Source organism: Patella vulgata, chromosome 2 (genome assembly GCF_932274485.2).
Source record: "Patella vulgata chromosome 2, xgPatVulg1.2, whole genome shotgun sequence".
Classification (NCBI taxonomy): domain Eukaryota; kingdom Metazoa; phylum Mollusca; class Gastropoda; family Patellidae; genus Patella; species Patella vulgata.
In genome coordinates, this window is record NC_065880.2 from 49089932 (window position 1) to 49111645 (window position 21714).

At 31.6% G+C, this 21714-nt stretch overlaps 2 protein-coding genes across 5 annotated transcripts in view; one reads left to right on the forward strand and one right to left on the reverse strand.

Annotated features, from left to right (window-relative positions):
* LOC126811590 (uncharacterized protein DDB_G0284459) overlaps window positions 1-21714 on the reverse strand; it is a 24294-nt gene continuing 2580 nt past the window's right edge. Inside the window, exons 1-7 of one of the 4 annotated variants that reach the window (XM_056099247.1) lie at window positions 16393-16525; window positions 10291-10663; window positions 7578-8009; window positions 5910-6137; window positions 4822-4904; window positions 3956-4204; window positions 1-3625 (exon numbers count right to left, since the gene is read on the reverse strand). In XM_056099247.1, coding sequence (XP_055955222.1) covers window positions 3581-3625; window positions 3956-4204; window positions 4822-4904; window positions 5910-6137; window positions 7578-8009; window positions 10291-10645 — 1392 coding nt within the window. In that variant the 5' untranslated portion in view covers window positions 10646-10663; window positions 16393-16525 and the 3' untranslated portion in view covers window positions 1-3580. Of the gene's footprint in view, window positions 3626-3955; window positions 4205-4821; window positions 4905-5909; window positions 6138-7577; window positions 8010-9906; window positions 10664-11679; window positions 11800-16392; window positions 16526-21714 lie in introns of those variants that run through there. The other 3 variants (XM_050537289.2, XM_050537292.2, XM_050537290.2) reach the window with 3 other exon arrangements.
* LOC126811598 (39S ribosomal protein L23, mitochondrial) overlaps window positions 17238-21714 on the forward strand; it is an 11001-nt gene continuing 6524 nt past the window's right edge. Inside the window, exons 1-2 of the mRNA XM_050537308.1 lie at window positions 17238-17348; window positions 19320-19469. Coding sequence (XP_050393265.1) covers window positions 17311-17348; window positions 19320-19469 — 188 coding nt within the window. The 5' untranslated portion in view covers window positions 17238-17310. The remainder of the gene's footprint in view (window positions 17349-19319; window positions 19470-21714) is intronic.

Sequence of the window (21714 nt, forward strand, 5' to 3'; positions counted from 1 at the left end):
TTTGTTTTGCAGATGTGTAGCAACATTTATTACTCATAACATTTCTAAATATAATATTACTCTAATAAACTGACCCCCATAATATATCTACTAATTGCAACTACTATACATTCTACATAAATATAGTTATATAATAGATGGATTTATCACGATCTATTGTATTATAGAATAATGGAGTATTACGAATTTATGACTGACAATATATTATATCAGTTAACATTCCAGATAGAATACAACTATGAGTGAAAAATTAATAATTATCCAAATGATTTAACCCTTAAGGCATCACACTAAAAATGAAAATAAGTCAAATTACTGCAGATCTTTACTAGAATGATGATAACTTCAGAAAATATATTTAAAGATTCATAAGTTTAAGCTACTCCATATGAAACATCACAAGTAGCATTTATATGGTAGTAATGGCATACAAGGAGTAAAGGTGACCATTAAATAAAAACAAAACCATTGACTTTCTCAAGGTCAATGGAAATTTCCTGTCAAACCATAAACAGCAAGTAGATATTCATAAAAAAAAAAATGCCTATCACTTGGATGAGCATAAAAATACACTTAGAGAGTAGCTGGGATTTGGGTATATAAGGGGTTAAAGAAGAGATCATGCGATTTTAGAATTTATAAAATAATTATTTCCTTAATTGCTTGGATCAAAATGATCATAGAAGACATTTGTATTTAGACATTATGAAATCATTTAGCTGATAATCTTTCATTTCTAATTTGCATGAATGTCAAACAGAAAGAGAATATGTTTTTCACAGATCACATGAACAAATACAACCTACACAAAACAACATCCCACAAATGGGGTACAATGTAAAAAGCTGTTATACATGTATTCTATTTTAACACACAAGCACATAACAAGAAATATATAAATAGTTGTTTTTTTCTAGTAACATAGATAAAGAAAAGATAAAAGCACAGCCTTGTAATTATTAAGATTATTTATAGTTATTAATGCCACATTGTGCCATTTATTCCAACCCCAGTAATACCTTAATATATTTAATAATATTCATTAAAATATTTACAAGTAGAAATATACTATGGATATGAACAACATTTTGTGTAAATTAGAAGCAACATGTCTTGAACACACAAATGCATGATTTGAATACATGTACCGGTAGTAGTTTTTAAAAAATCCATGATTGACTAACACCCAACCAAATTTTGTATTATCTACTTATTATGATTTTTATAATATAGATATAACACAGTAATAGGTGTAGGTACCGTACACCACAATTTTGTGGATCTGCACAAAAACCTGTAGTCTACAAAAAACTTCAAAATAAGAAAATGACTCAAAAATATTATAACTACATGTATGTGATATTGTGAATGTTGAATTATAAAAATGTTTGAATATTTTATATTATATATGTCAGAATTTACAAGTAGCTCATTTTTGACCATTGTGTGGTTTATGTACAGATCCCCAGAATTTATATTGTGCATTAAGAAACTAAAATTCAAGTTTTTTATTACATTAATTAACAAAGAATAACAATATCACAATTAAAAAATGATGGCACATATAGAAAATAAACTATGACAACTGAAAAAATATTAAGGTAATAGAATTATAATATATCATAAAATATTACACATAGAAAAATAAAGGTATAGAGATGTGACTATGAAATATATCTATATCTAAAAATCAACAATATAATATATATTTATTGTGACAAGAGTTCAACTGTTTATAGTAGAAATTTGATATTAGATAAGTAATAAAATCATAGTCCAAGGTAATTAAATTGTGATAATTCTACACATAAATCATGATTTATCTATTTTGCAGGTGGTGTAAATGGATTATGCTTTATCTGAAGTTGCCAAGAAAGTGTCTAATGCTGAAGTTAGACTAGTAATGTATAAGAAAAGCGAAGTCAAATTGGACGGAAAGTAAATCAGAGAGAAGACAGAACATTTTAGAATTAAATATTTGTTAAAGAATTTCTAAAGTTTTCCTAATTTCAAACATTGCACATATTTTTAATGCTTTATCGACTATTCTACTTCCATACACAATATATTTTTTTCCTATCATACAAAATACTAAAAAAAATTTCCTTTGATCAACTATAAATTAACATTACTAACACAACATAAATCTTACAGATAAGATATATGATTTATTCTATCTGCAGTTACTATCCTTATATTTGACTATAAGGATCCAGATTTTAAGTTGATTTAAAAGTGGTTTATGAAATACATTGACTAGTCGATTATACTGGGTAAACTTCACCCCTAACACATGACACTAAATTATGTACGAAAAGCATTGTTAGGTGATGATGCACATCAACCAATATTCATCTTTATATAGTCGCTAGTAAATAAAGATGGTGGTTTTAATAAGGCTTTAGGATTATATAATACACCAGTACTGATACTAATAAAGTGCATGCTTCAATAAGGATTATTTCACATGGACATGTTCTTTTATTACACATAATAAATGCAATACAAATTCACACTGTCACTACCGCATAAATATGGCACTTTACCCTGATCCCAAGCTTTAACTAATCTTCCATGTTCACAGATGATTTACAGTTTTAATGTAATTTTACAAATATTATAGAAATAAGTGGTAAAGAGAACACAGTCCTATCAAGAGATTAAATTTATTTTTTCTAAGTTTGAGTATTAATATAAAATGTATATAAATAGAGCATTTGAGTTTGATCAAGTTCTTTTATATTCTTAGCTCACATGAATCAATTAAATGTAAATCATAATAAAATCTTGATATGCTGTCAAATATTTTCACAAAATGATAAAATTATGGCAAGATACAATTTTGATCAAGTTGATAACATTTTGTGTTTACACGATATGATAAATAATAATTTACATAATAAATAACGTAATAGGTTTTGTCAATTTGAAGTTTAAACAAGAGCTTTTTAAATGTTAACAAGGTTTTTCATGCCGATAATACTGAAACATTGCAATGACTTTATGCTTATTCATAAAACGAAATCATTAGTTTCTTCATCTTAATATGATATGCATGGGACTAAATTAATTTTTGATGAAAATAATATACCCTCGTTGAGATTTATGACTTCAAACCAAATTATCTCCCTTGCTGAGTACATCAGCTTCTGAGATAACCAAACACTGTCAATATGACATCTCCATGTATATCAAAATATGAAGGGCAATTACTGCTTTTTTTTGGAATGTTCAATATTTAGGTTATGGTTTATTATTATGGTGTAATTTCATTAAGATCAAATTTCATTAAGATCCCATTTCATCATTACCAATAAAACATACATCTGTAACAAGGATTGTTATTACCCTTGTAAACAATTTAAAATACAACAGTAAAGCACTATCTCAAATCTTAGATTAAAAATATCAAATTTAAGCAAGAATGTAAAAGATATTTCTTCTTGAACATATAAAATGAGATCAGCTAATCTAAAATCACCATTAATAAATTCAATAAGGCGTTCTGTTTTCTTCAAATTTCCAGCTATATTGTCAGGACTATGTTTATTATTTACAAAAGTTTATGTGGAATGTTACATTAATTAGATGGTGGTTCAGTTTCAGATTCACTCAACATGCTATCCTGTAATTATAGAAATAGTTAAAAAAGAGAAATTACATAGGTTATTCCCAATCATATCAAAATAGATAACTTAAAACAAGAACTTAATGCAAATACTGTACTAAATACAAAGTATTTAAGAGATCACAATATTGTTCTTAAATACTCAAACATTTAACAATATATTCTAGAAGTGAGAAGACAGATTGAAATTGTTCAAATGTAGGCCTTTTGGGGATTTTTCCTCTTTACTGTAAGCAATATTTGAATAGATCTATGTTTTTTTATTTGCTGAATTCTTTCTATACATTTTTTATTTAAAAGCTAATATTCTACTTCTACAATACTCACCCAACCACCTTCAGTTACAATCCAAGAAGCAAATTTATCTCCAACATATTGTTGTGTCATATCTTTAACTCTAAAGGCAAGTTGTGTTGTAGCACCAGCAGCTTTGATAGCACCGGTTGCAGTATGATATATCATTGATAATTGATGCCAGCTTATCTCATCTCCTAAACCTTTACGTAATGTATCTTTAAAACGTGTGTACGCCTGATTCCTGTGCGCTTCTATAACCTTCTGTACTGGATCATCAAACTATTTCAAGAAAATAAATAAAATCACATTAGTTCCAAAGTAAATCACAGGTACAAATTCCCATATCTTCCATATGGCAAATGGAATGATTGCATACTTCAAAGATATATATGTATACCAGGGATTTCACTTCAAAATTTTGCCAGTCAGTCAATTTATGACACATTTTTTGACAATTTTTAGCATTATCCAAATTTTTATATCTATACTAATATTTTTGAGTGTTGTTTGTGTGTGTATTTGTCGGTCTGTTCAGGGTTGGCGGCTACACTAGGGCTGTCCCGAGGCTGAAATTTGGTGTATTGGGGTAGCTCGGGCTGGGTAGTAACATAGGTCTGGTGGCAACCGCTAGTAGTATTCATATATCTTAAAGTGTTTTTACACATGAAAACTATAAATTTAATTGTATTTTAAGGTTAATTTTATAGCTTGTAAATTGACTGACAGGTATGTACTCCAGTCAGTTTACCTGAAATTCAAATCACTGTTTGTGACACAGTAAGGTAATTACATTTTTCTTTAAATGGTAACATGTAGTTAAATTTATGAATGGAACTTTGATGGCATATAATTTATTAGCAGTAATAGCAGTCTTGTCAGTAGTAGTATATACTTACAGACTCTGATAATCTATCACCACCAACTCTTAAACAATCTAATATATCTTGTTCTAAACTTGTTAACTTATCAGGGTCTACACCTGTATAATAAATATTCCATTTAAAACATGAAAATAATCTCACATAATATATGTTTCATACATTTTTCAAACTATTACTGTTGGCTAAATCATATTAGTGACTTCTTAAATTTTTAACAAGGGGCATAGTGCAATGATACAATCATATAATTGAACAAGCCAACAGTGAGGCTGATGTCCCCCGCCGAAATCCCAAAATAAATAGATGACACATATTAATTAATAACACATTTATTTTTTTCAAAAGTATCAAGCAATCAAACTGATTATCAACTATACACTAAGTTTCATCACTCTCTCTAGAATCAAAGTTATCTTGTCCCAAAGCATCGACCAATGAAATTGCTTAGTTCTGCTTAGCTTTAGCTCGAAATGTTAATCATTGAACTTATTCAAGATATTCACCTATTCACCTAATGAAGATCTACATCAAGTTTAAACATTCTACCTCAATTAAAAGCAGAGTTGTTATGTTCGAAAGTCTTGACCAATCAAAATGCTTATCACTCCTTAGCCTAATCAGAAAATTCTCATCAACGAACTTAGTCAAGGTAATGATATAATGAATCTATAGTCAGTGTTTCATCACTCTCACTTAATTAAAACCAAAGTTATCGCTCTGCTTACCCTGGGCAGAATATGCTCATTATCAAATTTAGTCAAGATATTGACAATAATTACAGATAACAGTTATTACCATCAAATTGATTTTGAGGAGTCATATTTTACGACATTACAGTGATTTATGCCAAAGACCAGAAAAATATATTCAGATTAATGAAATTGAAAATAATGCATCAACTTCTTGATTGCAATCATTTTTTGGGGTTGTCAGTGTAAAAAGTAAATGATTTAAGATTCAGATATTCTATACAATAGAGACATATATTCTTTTATACAAAAGTATGATATACAGAAATGAAGGCTAGTAAGCACCTCCAACTCAATCTTATAAAGATTGTTTCAAAATATTAAAGAAAATACAGCAATGATAAGCCTACTTACTAGAGGAATGATCACGAGTATGAATCACTTGAACTGACCCACTATAACTTGATTCAGTACCAGAACTTCGTGTATTTTTATCTCTCTCATCTGCCATATCTACCAATCTTCTGGCTATTTTTTCAAACATATCATCCTTTTCTTCTTCTGATTTCATTTCAAAAGGCGTCTCAACAGTCTGTTTAGTCGGGCTGTCAACTTCATCTTCAGTATCATCTCCATCAATTTCTGATAAAAAATAAAACAATAAATAAGTCGGTTACGTTAAAACTTTCTCCTGCTTTAAATTTAACAAAAATATGGAAGCAATTATGACAATAAATAAAATGAAATGAAATGAAATGGGGTTTAACGTCCTACTGTTCTGCTCCTATACTGGGCTAATGAAGATGGGCATATGCCATACAGTGTGCTATGAGGGAAATTTTGCCCGGGCAGCGGCACTATCGCCTACTCTTATATCGAATTCCAACTGCCAAGGGATCTTTTACGTGCATTCCAATATATACACGAGACCTTGGTTTTTCGTATCATCCGAAGGACTAGACAGCTGTCCTTGTCAGGCCCTCCGTCCTGCATCACTGACAAGGGGAAACCCCGCCGGAAAATCTGGATGAACTTTCTCTGCCTATGCAGGGATCAAACACCCGACCTCCAGGCTAGCGAGCCAGCGTCTTACCCACTTAGCCACGTGACCCCCCAATAAAGACAGAAAACTTTGGTTAGATACCAACATACAATTACAAAGAAAATAAGATAGCAGCATGAAATCTATAGAGGTAATTCAAGCTATAGACGGCCATAACTGATTAATTTTATTACTTTTTGGACTTTAAATTTCAACAATACAATTGTGAAAACAGTTTGAAATTTAATTCCAGTTCAGACGTAAAATTATTTTTCCCTTCATTTTGAAATATACATGTACTAATTGTAATCTATGGCATTTTGCAATAATTTTAATTTAATACAAATGCCCAAAACTCTTGACTGCTCTCAATGTAATATAAAACCAAATGTATGTTGAATATGAACTCTGACTATCAAAAGGACAGAACTAATTTTATTTCTGGATTTTCCACTTGATTTAAGACATAGGACGGAATTAGTGAATAAATGTCTAATTTGGGGAAATTACCCCAGTGTACATATCTTTGATTGAGGTAAAAATGAAGTGTTGAATGATCTATCTGATATGTTACTTTGATTAATGATGACTTAAATGCAAAACTACTGAATTCTCATTTGAAAAGATGTCAGTTCTACTTTAACAGATCTATTTCACGAAACAATTCAACATATTGTCAAAATAAATTTAATAAAAACTTTTAATCAAATTATTCAAATCAAAGAGGTAACATGTACATGTACCCTATTAATTGCAGAATTTATTTTCCTTGCTGTTCTCAAAATAAGTCATATACAGGGTTCACTATACGTCCAAAACAATAGAGCGAATTTAACCTCTGAATATTCACACTAATTTTCAGCAAAGAACACTAACTTAGTAGACTAATTTTTGGTTCTTAAAATTAAATATTGATGACTTTTTCTTCTCTAGTGTTTTTACAATCCTAAATGTGAAACCCGTGTTATATATAATGTAGTGTACTGTGCAGTACCTGTACTATAAAATAATATTATTATATAATAGAATTAAAATAGTACCATTTGGATCAGGAAGAACAGGTGTACCAGTATGTCCATCACCTAATGGTTCTGTTCCATGGTTTAAGGTTGGAGATTTGGGTGGTGTGGGTTTTGCAGGTGTATTATCACCCAATGGTTTGGTATCATGGTGTAATGGAGGTGCCTTGGGTGGAGGAGGGGCAGGTTTACCTCGGTTACCCTTTGGTTTTGGCAATTCTGGTTCTTCTCTTTCTTTTTTGATACCAGAACTACCATTGTCAACGGTTGGTTTCTTTGCCTTATCAGCTTCATCATCAATATATTTAATATCATCTAGATCAATAATGGCATGATTAGGTATGGCTGGAATAGTAGGTAGACGATCAGGCACATTTATAGATGCTCTCTGTCTGGTATTACGATCCTTGTTGCGATCTCCACCATCAAGTACTGCATCAGCAGACCTGGATTCTGAAAATAACATTTATATAAACAGCCATGAATAGAAGACAAAAAAAAAACTGTTAAATTCCTTATGACCCCAATTAAACATTAATTTCAGAATGGATTTTGTGTTAAACAATTTACTAAATGAAATACTCTATTCAACCAAATAAGTGCATATGTATATTATATACTCTGATAAATACACATTTTTTGATTTCATGGGTTCATAATTGTGTGTCTTAGTCATTGCAATTGGGAATTTATCATGGCTAGTTGAAATAATAAAACAATACTGAAGTAATCTATTAATAACCAGTGTTTAATATTGTTCAGTATTCATTATCTTCTTAAAGCCCTTAAAAAATGAAATGAAATGAGGTTTAACATCCTACTGTTCTGCTCTGACTGGGCTAATGAAGCCTGACATACGCCACACTGTTACAGTGTACTATGGGGGAAATTTTGCCCAGACAGCAGCACTATGGCCTACTCTTATATAGAATTCCAACTGCCCAGGGTTCTTTTACGTACACACCAATGTGTACACAGGACCTCTGTTTATGTCCATCCGAATGACTAAGTTGTCCCTTGCCAGGCCCTCTGTCCTGCACCACTGACATGGCGAAACAACGACGGAAAATCCAAATGTACTTTCTCCAGGTTAGCGAGCCAACATCTTACTCACTGAGTCACTGTAACTCTCGCAATGATATGATAATACAGCCTAATTTTTCTGACTACACCAAAATGACAATTTTCCCCGACATTCAGGAGTACATGTACCTGCCTGGGCACTCATTTGGTGGAATACAGAATAAACATTTAGTCTTGAACAGTTTGTGCTTCTTTACCACAAATTTAAAGCATCATATCATCTAACAAGACTTTACATGTTAAATGCATGCATGTATGAATTCATATAAATATATCTAAAACAGCATGTTAAATAGTTATTAAATAGCCTTTGTGTTACTATACCTTTGTTTTACTGTAGCCATTACTTATATTTTTATTAGTCAACTACACATTTAATAAAATTAATATTATCTAAAGACTTACTAGTTACTAAATGTCATACATTTAAATTAAACAAAGCACCAGACAGCAGTAGTGTAATATTAAAAACCAGCAAAAAACATAGGGACCTCCCTATAGCAGTTTACTATAAGGTTGTTTCCAGTATACAGCATGGGTCATACCAGCTCCCAACATGTAGTACATGTACAAATATATTAGGATCTCACTAATAGTGAAGCCCTTATAGTGCACCTACCCCAACAACTACAACCTTGTTTACCAGAATACAGTTATGTCCCTATTAACATTTTATACTACATGTACAAGGTATTTAAGCTCGGTTATACTATAAAATTTTGGTACATGATTTACACAAGGTAATTTCTATCCGGCTTGATTGTTGATGGGATAATCTTACTTGTATGATAAATTCACAGAGCTGTGGACCCGTTACTGATAGATTTAAAATAAAAAAAACCATCTGACATACTGGGACAGCTTTGTCTGCGATATCATCATTGGTGGACGCGGAATGGTCGCGGATGTTAAGCCCTATGCAAGAACAAACGAACCAGGACCAGCTAAAAGTTATTTCATTTGTGAATGCTACTTGCAAAATCAAAGTATAAGTACTCTATATGTGTAGCAAACATAATACCACAATAAAAAAAATCATCGTAAAAATTTCTGGCTCTACTGACATTATGTATTCAAATAAACAAGGTAAAGTACCAGTACCATAATCTATGTGTGAATACATGTATTGTTAAATAGTGATGGGTGATTAATATATAAAAAGATAAAATATAGAAATATAGAAAGGAACAGAAAATAAGTTATATAAACAGACAAAAAGAAAACCCATACATGTAGTACCATCTCACATCTATACATATATTCTTACCGATGATAGTAGTCGACGGTCTGCGTTTAATTCGGAATGATTTTCTGATGGAATCAAATATTGAACTTCTTTTAGAAGCAGTGCTGTCACTTCGGTTTCGATTCCTGTGTCGTAACTCAACACCACTAAGGTCCTCATCATCTTGAACATCATTTTTAGATACTTTTTTATTATCATTTATATCCTGGTTCTCCTTTCCTTTGTTTTTATTCTTTTTCTTTTTTCTTCGCTGTTTTTTCTCTGGTTCTTCCAAGATATCTTCGATCTCAGGATCTCTATCTTGACGACGGAATGAAATGGACAAACGTTCTTTGGCTCGTTTCATAAAACTTTTTTTCCTCCTTAAAGGTGAACCAATTCGATTATCTAAAACATCAGACTCACCTGAAGTTGCTGACCCCGAATGTCGTCTGTTGGCAAAATCACTTTTTGTTTTCATATAATCTATTATGTCTTGTTCTATAAATTCATCTTTTTCTTCCAGTTTAAAACTAGATGGCATAGTCTGAGATCGTTCAATGTTGAAAGTGTTTGAGTTGTCATCTTTGAACCAAATGTCTAAGCTTTCCTTTGATGCATCATAATACCCACTACTAGAATCGACATTTGATTTTGAGCTGCCATTGCTTTTTATTTTTCTCCCTAATCGATCAGCCAATACTTCATCTAGGATTTTGGCAGCATCTCGATAAACCTCTTGTTCAGACAACTGTCGTGGTTTTCTCGAATTCTTAGACATTTTAACAACTGTAGAAACCTGGAATAAGACAAATAGACAACTTAATACATACATAAAACAAATTGTTTATTGATATACCATGACTCTGTGTCTTTTTAAAAAGAAGCAAACTCTCTTGGAAATCATACAAAAACAAAATTGACAACACACATAAATTATTATTGAAACTTCCACTTGGGGAAAAATAATGGGTTGCATATGCATACCAATAAAACACGTACAGTAGTAATGGTTAACTGTACTGAGTCACCTTCTGAAAATTAGGAAAGTTTAAAATTGGCTTCAGACACCTCAAGCCCACGCTTACTTTATATACCAAATACATACTGGTTAAATATCAACAGATTAATGTAAACTATACAAGATATAATAGAAGATAAAAATAGCTACATTATCAAAGTCCTAAGCAAAAATAAAACTAAAAATGTAATACCAACATATAGAATGATTTTTTAGGTCAGATTCAAATTCAAGTAAATGTTAAATTAACATGTTATTATTATAATATGATCCCTTGTGCGTAACTAAATTCAATTCATAAATGAATGCATGAAAAAAAAAATCATTGCTTTTATTTTTTTATAAAGAAATTTATATTGAGTCACATAAATGTTGTTTTTTTTTTAATATAAAGATCATCTTCCAGGTAATGAAAAGTACCCCAATATCAGTGAATCTTTCTTATTTTTGTTTAAAATGTAGGTCACTTGACCATTTAAAAGACATTAAAAAGTTATCCAGGGCAACAACCCATATGTAATTACTGGAAATCATTAAATTTGGTAGGTTTTATCCTAGTGTTAAACACATACATAGAGCATATGAAAAATTTAGCAACTACAGTCACCCACAAGAATTTTCATAGTGATGAAGAGCTTAGAACTTTATCTCTACTCTCATAAACATAAATTCTGTGTATAAATTTCAGTCATCATGACAGTGTTAGCACAAATCACATTAAAATTAGTAATAATAAACAAGTTCTGCTTAATATTTTCAAACAAAAATATAATCATATCTTTCAAATAACACACCAAGTCAACCAATTCACCACATTATTTTGACATAAATCAAAGATACTCAGCTCCTTTTAGGTGTATCCATTAAATCACTTTCAATGTTTCAAGGTTGAAGAAGATAATTAAAACTATGGTTAATGCTTCAAGCTCACAAGTTCTAAGAATGACATAGTAAGAAAAAGGTCTTGAACTTCATCTTTAATATACTGTACTCAATCCAAAAATAACTCCTGCATAACAATTAATAGTGTCCTTCAGAAGTTGACATAAGTCACAAGACTTAGTGTTCATTCATTTCCTCTAATATTATTACTACACAATAATATATATTTGATGTAACATTTTAATTGTTTATTATCATATTGAAACAGTAGAATATGATATATATATATACACGTACTGAATACACAGATTCATTTTCAAATTAATTAATTATTATAATAAGCTTTAACACAATGCAATAAGGAAACATATACTGTAAACATGTTTATAATATACTCCCTTCCACATACCACATAAAAAATATATCTTAAAGAAAATTTAAAACTGCAAATATAGCCAATGTTATACTTTGACCCACATCCGTAACAGCCTATTGATTATTATGTGACCTACAAAATACACTGAACCTGTTTAATACATCCAACCAATATATCTACACCTACTGACTTCACAAATACTACCACATAAAGAAGTATTCCTTATAAGTCAACTGGCTCCAATTTATATTGACATATGAAGTCTGTTTTTACAATGGCAGACTGTCAACATACATGATGGAATGTACACCATGTTGGTATATAAAGTCTAGATTTAAGTTTCCACCCTGTAAATATTATTAACAGATGTGACCAAATGTCCATTAAATTCTGCACTAATAGAATATTCATTTGGAAATTGTTCATCTAGAACATTGATAAATGTGTATGTATATATTATCTACTGATGTATTTAAACATGTGCAATAATTTTATAAGCTTTGATATACTGGTACAAGCCTCCTGTCATTGACAATGACAGGTTAAAATTGGGTAGTGTCAGACACAATATGTTCCTCTGGTGCCTATTATCCTCTACAGTGCAGATTATTCCCTTTTCTGTGTCTTATAGCTCACTTTTAAATGTTTGGTTGGAACAAGATTAAATTGTCATGTGCATCAATTGTATTAAAATTTTGTATGTTATTGGTTACAGTTAAGTGGCAAGCTGGCAATATTTTAGGATATTATTTTGTCTGGATCCTAGTGGGCTTAAAGTAATGTGGCATCAAAATAAGGAAAAATTCAATCAGATAAAATCTTTAACATTTTATGACACTTCTTTTTATTCATTAAGTCTAGTCAAGTTTATTTGTGTTAAACAATAATGCTTTTTGGCGTTTAGTAGTGGTAGTTTTTTACAACTGATCTATTATACATTATTATCAGTATTTCAATTACAGTATTACACTACCTGATTATTCATTATATTTAACATAACACTTTTTTTTGCAAATTATTGCCATCAAAAACATTTTTCTTTTATAATTTTGACCCTTTTTATAATTCTATACATTTATTAGCTATTTAGAATTTGTCCACCATTCTCCTAATTAAATAAAGCATTAAACAACCGCATTAGAAATCAGGCAAGCCATAGTAATTAGTTAGCAAAAAGAGGTTAGATTTAAGCTATCCCAATTTTAAGTCAACCTGTAAAAAAGAAGCCAGCTTGTGCTTCTCACAAACAGGTAAAAAGTCGTGGATTATTTTAAACTGGTATAATTGACTCACCTTAGCATGCAGAAGACAAAATTTACCTAGCTTAATTAAAGGGGAAGACCAACGATTTTCAATAAGGATTCCATAAATCTTAAATATATATTGATAAATGATCCCCTCTGTAACACAAGCAAAAAAGTTTTTTGTAAGTGAGAAATTAATTTTTATTAAACTGGAAGTGACATAGTTGGTTCAACACGTTCATTGGTCTCTATAGTAAGCATACAGATTTGGCACAAGTTTACTGCTGTATTGTGTTCATGCGTCGTCCTTTGGCCAAAAATCTGATCAAATGGGTTGTTTATAACAAGGATATTATAAACACGAATTTATGTTTTTTAACGTTTAGTACACAAAGCCGTCGCGGAAATTCACTCATACTGAACAGTACGCTGTGCCTCAATTCACGCCACATGGCTAATTGTTTACATCACGTGGTTTGATTGACAGCTTGCAAGTGAGAGATGTTTCGTCTGCTTGAATGTTTTTGTGCGTGCTGAGTCTACTGAAATTGTTTTTATTTATTTCAACGAACTTGTGGCACATATATATTCAAATAAATATATAAATTTCCAAAGTATGTCAACGTCAAACAACAACGTATTGGAATATAAAATATCTGTTCTATGGGTCTACAGTAATGCTGTATAAACATTCGACCCCAGCCATTCTCAAGAGGAAATGGAAGAAAAAAGGAAAAGCCGTTCACGTCGACATTATGTGCCAACATGCACTATATTATATGTCTTACATGCCCATAATTTTGATCTGTTTATGTTGGAAAAAGCTGTCAGCAAGCACAAAAACATCGAAGCAGACGAAATACATGTCACTGGCAAGTTGTCAATCAAACCACGTGATGTAAACAATTAGCCATGTGGCGTGAATTGAGGCACAGCGTACTGTTCAGTATGAGTGAATTTATGCGGCGGCTTAGTGTACTAAACGTTAAAAAAACATAAATTCGTGTTTATAATACCCAAATAAACAGCACATTTCATCAGATTTTTGGCCAAAGGACAACGCGTGAACACAATACAGCTGTAAACTTATGCCAAATCTGTATGCTTACTATAGAGACCGCTGAGCATGTTAAACCAACTATGTCACTTCCTGTTTTAATAAAAATTAATTTCTCACTTAAAAAAACTTGTTTGCTTGTGCTACAGAGGGGATTATTTATCAATATATATTTAAGGTTTATGGAAACCTCGTTGAAAATCGTTGATCTTCCCCTTTAAGGATGTCAGAAGTCAAGAGTTTTTAATCAGACTAAATTTACTGAAGTGCCTAAACAGTATATTAATGTCTGAACATGTCTTTATGACAATAACTTATATTTTAGTCTTTACAAGAAGTGATTTCTTTAGAATCACCTTAAATTAAAGGGTTAATTAGAGAGATCAATGCTAATCAGATCTACTAATAACTGGTTGAATACATGTACACATATAGGGAGCCTCATGCAGCGAGCCTCATGCAACGAAAACTTTCCCTACTGAAAGTTGAACTCCACATGGCGAATGTGCACGATTCAGTGGCTTGTCTCGAAGTGATTTCTTGCTAGTCACATACATGTACATATATGAGTCTATAAATAGCCATGGCACGTGAAATTCTCTACATATCTATCAACTATTACAACCATAAAAAATCCATTGTTTGACGATTCTAAATAGCAATAATATTTAGTTTCTTGGTTATTACAGCAGCTTTAGAATTATGTTTGTTTTATTTTTTAAATTGCTTTATCATTAACTATACAGTTAGGAGTGGGATCTTTTATATCTTTGAAACACTCGAGTTAGGCAAGAACATGATACTAGCAGTAGTTTCATTTTACTTTTACAAGGTTCTTAAAACAATTGTTGAGTTGCCTAACGTTTGTGTTTCTAAAATCAATTTCTTGTTCCAGCTTTCTGTTATGTTTCGTAAAAAAGTAGTCTTGATTAATCTGGCCTGTCAATCAGACGGAGAATGATCGGTAGACTGGTTAAGTGAGACCAATTTCAAAACAAGGGCATGTAACCTATTTTTTACTCAATGGCTGACACTCGTAGGCCTAACCATTTTTCAGTCTATTATTTATCGATGGCAAATGGTCGTAGATTATTAGGTACAACATGACCGTTTATTTAGTGACTATAAATGTGCGAAACTGATTAAGACTTGGTATATATATAAATATTGTGGTGTAATTGTCGAGATATTTGGAGATATTTATTTATGGTGGGGCACCCTAACACATATAAATTAAATCCATGTTCATTTACACAATGTATCTTTAGAAGTGTGTGGCAACTGATTCAATAGTTTAGATACCATTTTCTACATGTATATTTAGTAATTTGTTATCTAATTTTGAGGGGATATTTGATGCGTGACCAAGCGAATGTTTACAATTTCATTTCTCTGGTTGCGTCACCTCATCATTTGATTTGCACCTCGAGTTCGTGAGTGACATCAATCCACCACCAATCAAAAATTTGCAGGCCATGGCATGCCATGTACCCCGGAAAACACCAACTCCTTCAACTCCACCAAATTATTTATATATAAATATTGTGATGTAATTGTTGAGATATTTGGAGATATTTATTTATGGTGGGACACCAACACATATAAATTAAATCCATGTGCATTTACACAATGTATCTTTAGAAGTGTGTAGCAACTGATTCAATAGTTTAGATACAATTTGCTACATGTATATTTAGTAATTTGTTATCTAATTTTGAGGGGATATTTGACGTGTGACCAAGCGAATGTTTACAATTTCATTTCTCTGCTTGCGTCACCTCATCATTTGATTTGCACCTCGAGTTCGTGAGTGACATCCATCCACCACCAATCAAAAATTCGCATGCCATGGCATGCCATGTACCCCGGAACACACCAACTCCTTCGACCCCACCAAATTACTCTGCAGTATTTGCAATCTTTCGAATTTGTAATTAAGTTTACTTACTAAAGATAACTCTTAAATAATTTCTACAGCTAATAAATGAATTCATCAAATTTGCTTGATTTATGCGACACACCTGTTTATAATGTTTTCTTCGGTTGATGAGAGATGATTGGCTGTTATCATATTTAGGCGATGAACAAAACAAGAAACGAAGAAGAGCTACACCGGTAAAAAGAATACCCACTTACAACCTTGCTAACATTCTATTGCCCAAACGTTGCCCGAAAAATTGTGTGATCTAAAACCAGAGTCACAATGTTTCGTTTTGCATAGCTCAGTATTATTTGGATTTTATTTTTGAAAAAGCCCCCCCCCCCCGCACTGACAGAACTGAAAACACAATACATATTATTATATATAATTTCAGTCGGCTGTAGATTAAATCTAATTTAAAAAAAAAAATAAAATACACAAATTATCTCTCATTTATTTATTCTTTTGGCAGGATCTCATGAACAAATTTAGAAATAAGATTAAGAACTCTGAATTTTTCTCTCCAACCTCGTGGGTTTTCTCCGGGTCCTCCGGTTTCCTGCCACTGCTAAAGACCCCTACGTGCAAGCGAATTATTGTTAAAAATAAAATTGAACTATGTGTTAGTCCCGAAATGACCTAGTTTGTGTCGAGTGGACGTTAAACCCCACCTCTCTCTCTAACGTTATAAATCCCATTTCATTCACTCTCTCTCTCTCTCTAAATTTTTCTCTAATTGGAAAATGTTGAATTAGTCTAAATTTCAAGTACAGTATGTGTAGTTTCATCTTATATTCTTGTAAATGATGACCTATCAATCCGTGTGATTGACTGTGAGTTTATAATATTACTGAACGGTAATTTCTTTTTCCGTTAGTGTTCCTGTATTCCAATATTTTAGTGAGAAAATATTTGTATGACCTTGAACTTGGGGAATGAAACAAAATGTCGCACTTCACGAAAAACCTAATCGGTAAATATATGTAAGTATTTATGATAATAACGTCATGTTTTTACTCAAGTAAATCATTTTCCCGTAATAATTTCATAGATAAGTATGCTATGACATGTAGCTAACTTTAAAATATGACCACTAAAGCACGTCAAAGCATCGCTGATCTTCAATAAATTGAAAGTAGAGAATTACCGTTACTCAACGGTGGCCGTGGGTCAAAAATGAAATGAAATGGGGTTAACGTCCTACAATTTACTATGAGGGTAATTTTGCCTGGGCAGCGTCACCATGGCCTACTCTTAATGAATTCCAACTGCCAACAACTTGAACAAGGGATCTTTCATGTGCACGCCAATGTTGTGTATACACGTGACCTTGTTTTTTTCCCCACCCGAACGACTAGACAACTTTCATTGCCAGGCCCTCCTGCCTGCACCATTGATAAGCGGAAACCACGTCGAAAAAATCCCGATCGGCCAACGCCGGGAGTGAAGCTGTGACCTTCGGGCTATCGAGCCAGTGTCTTACCCAGTTAGCCACTTACAATTTATAAATATATTGTAGTCAAGAAAGGTTTATGGTAACCATTCCTATTTGCAGGTTACCACTACAGTATAGTAAGGTTGGTAATCTGTTGGAAAATAGCGTAGTACACTGCAGTGCATGGCATATGCCCATCTTCATAATCCCTGTCTGTGGCTGTGCATGACAGGAGTATTTTTTGTTTGTAAATCTGCGCATAATCGTGACTCGAGCCTTCAATGTTTTGAAAACACGTTTAAGCGTACTATGGACTAGAATCTGAACATCTTGAAAATTGTGATATCCTATCAAAAATTGAAGACTGTCAATCGATGTGCAATTGTCCAAGGAGCAAGCATATCAAGTTTCCTGTTAATCGTATTTGAATTGGAGGAGCCTTAGGCCCCAAGAATAACAACAAGATGAGTAGGATTTTTCAGATGGGTCGTATCGTATTAGTTTATAGTAGCCACCTTGAACCTTGAATGCTGATATTATCGTATATTCTAAGTCATAATTTGAATGCTGTTAAAATATTCGATTCAATTGAAACAGTCAATTTCTGGATCTTTTTTGATGCATTTTCAGATTTCTAGAAACTATAAATATTTTAAAATTAATATATTTTCATTTATCTTTTTTTTTTTAAATATTGCTTGATTTAATAGAATTAATATTAGTAAATATTTCATAGGAGACCAAAAAACAGATCTAATTCCATTAATTAGTTCTAATTATTTTTTAATAATGAATACTAAAAATTATATTTTGTATTTAATATCTGAATTTGTGTGACTCAGAAGGGGTCATTCTTGAGTTTTATGATCCATATAATCTTCTCAAATTCTCTGTCTTCATTAAAACTGTTGATACAGAAAATTAGGATGTTAAGCCAAATTTCTTTCAATTTCCTCGTATTATGAACGGTAAGCTATGGTGGCTCACCGAGTGAGACATTGGCTCATTAACCTGGGAATCTGGTGTTTGATCTTGGTGTTGGCCGAGAAAGTTCATCTGAATTTTCCTACATGGTTCCCCTTTGTCAGTGGTGCACGGCGCAGGGTAAGGACAATGATAGTCGTTCTGATGGGATAAAAAACTGAGGTCCCTTGGCAGTTGGAATTGAATATAAGAGTGGCCTGTAGAGCCGCTGTCCAGGAAGAATTTCCCTTATTGCACACTGTATAGTAAACACCTGTCTTCATACGGAGCAGAACAGTAGGACTTTTAAACCCCATTGTATTTCATATTATGAATGTAGAAGACCATTCTCAACTTTAATCTGGCCCTGGCAATGCCTATTGGATTACAATAAAATGGTATTTTGAACCTGGGTCTAGAGTTTAGACATTGATTTTTGGGTTTTATTAATTAACGAAAGGCTCATCACATTCAATATTAATAACTCAACAGTCAACATATTGTTAATGTTGTTTATCTATATATAGTGTAAGCCTATAATAAATATTGCTTTCAGACCATTATGGAAAAGAAAAATACCTAAATATCCAATTTATTGGAAAGGTGATCCCCAGTTGCGTGTTTTTCTTCCACTGTTTTGGATGAAATTATTAAAACCAAAGAATAAAATACCATCAGATAGAGTACAATTTGAAGTTCATCCACAGTAAGTATAATAAACCTCTCTTTTACGTTTAAATGCTCCAGCTTATGTATTTTTAATGTTTATTATTGTAAATGTACTGGTAGAATAGAGATATAAAATTTATGACTTTGGACATATGCCATTATTTGTCATTACTTAAATTAACTACAGTATATGTATGTAAATTATTTATATTGTATTTGTAAAAATAGTAACCAACAAATGGTTTTACCTGATTTATTTATGGTAGTAACATAAGATTTTTTTATTTTTTTTATTTTGAATTAAAGTGTATCTGCACTCTATTTCTAATGAAGTTTGAAATTTAAATATATTAAAGCGGTTTAGCAGATGCCTTGAAAAATCTTATTTTATACAAAGATGTCCCACCATATTTAAAAATGTTAATTGTTAGACCTCACAGCCATGGGCATTCACAGAAGTCTTTTCATTGTGTTGAAATTGTTTTGTCAAAAAATATGAAAAATGATCATGTGTACTGTTGTGCTTACTGTTAAGTTTGTTGTAAATATTGCATACATCAATTCATGTTTTTGTAGTTACTGAATATTTTTTGTAGTATGCTATAATGGCAGGAGAGAATATCCTTTTTATGTTTTTTCATATGTGTGAGACTATTTGATTTCAAATGAATATTTAATAAATTTTAGAGTCCCAAAAATATTTAGACATTATTGAATTTGAATACATGTACCTCTCTAAGTGATTTAGAATGTGAATAATTTTTTATTTTTTTTTAATTGCAAAATTCACATCCATTTTCCTACTAATCTATAAATATATGCAAAATAAGAATACTCAATTTATTCCAAATGTTTGATTTCTAATATATATTTTCAAATACAGTGTATCCGAATTTAAAGCTAGTTTAAAAATAACAATCTTGAAGAAACCCATCCCAAACTTTTTTCATTTCAACCAAGTCCTTACCGTTACAACTTACCGCAGAAAACGTGACCCGCCGTTTTGGATAGTCTGTATCCTCATGAATATTGCGATACATTTTGACAAATATTAATTTTCCACTCTGTTTATTGCTTCTTTACTACAAATTCCAAAACACAAATATTTCACAAAATTGTAAATCCTGATGTAGATTTCAGAATATTTATGCAAACCATTTTAATATTTTTCACTAAGGTAAGCTCACACAAAGAATGACTTAATTTCCAAATAGATAAGAAATCCTACTCTTGCACTGCTGTTTGACAAAGCAACATCAGATCGAGTCCAGAACCAGGAAAAAATTATCAATGTAGTCAATGACTTATTACATGGTGTTAATTTTCTACGTCAGGGATGATCAATTTTCTTCTCAGATGATAAATTAACTTTTTCACCATTTATATGATACGACCGAATTTATAATGTCCATAGTTTCATGTTGCTTGTAGGCGAGTAAAATCAACTAAACCTGTAGCTAGAGTAATCAGTAAAATAAAGAATGAAGCTAGTCAGGTCACATGGAGTTTATTATAGTGGTATTAAAGGATGATTAGTTAGATCTGATTAACCTAAATAAATATGTATATATATGTAACTATGTTATATAAGCTCCACAGTAATTATCTCATATCACCTGAAATTATATTACATAAGTTCTTTGTTTTATGAAAAATGATTTTGATGTAAATAAAAAACTATTGGTTAAGATGTTATTTTAGAATCAACAAATTATTGAATAAACCGCAAATTTTAGAGCTAAAATGAAGATGCATCAGGATTTGCAACATGACAATGAATGCATGTTAAGTTGATTTAAGAAAAACAAAACAGTATTACATGTGGTTCGAAGTGGAGGCAGGGAATAAGGTCCTGTTACTAAAAATATTCCTATGCGTTTTTTTAACCACCTGTGTGGAAAATAAAAGTATCTAAAATAAGAATTAAAATAATATTTACTTGAGAAGGGCAAAGGGCCTTTTCCTGTGAGTTTATTATGATGGTTAGCACATAGTCGAAAGCAGTTGTCTCCGCAGTCCGCTTTGCATCTAATGTATAAGAAATATTAAAAAGTCCTGGATGGATGCTTGAGTATTAGTCACTACAAGATTAGATGAAACAAGGACTAAGCTTCTGATCATATGGTTCTTCGCAAACACAGAAATATTTAAAAATGCAAATTTACCCTGTGGACCCTGATTTCATATGCTTTGGATAATGTAGCATAGACATCAATATATCTATTTTTATACGCCCACATTTTCATGTGGACGTATTATGCCGTCACCCCTGTCCATCTGGA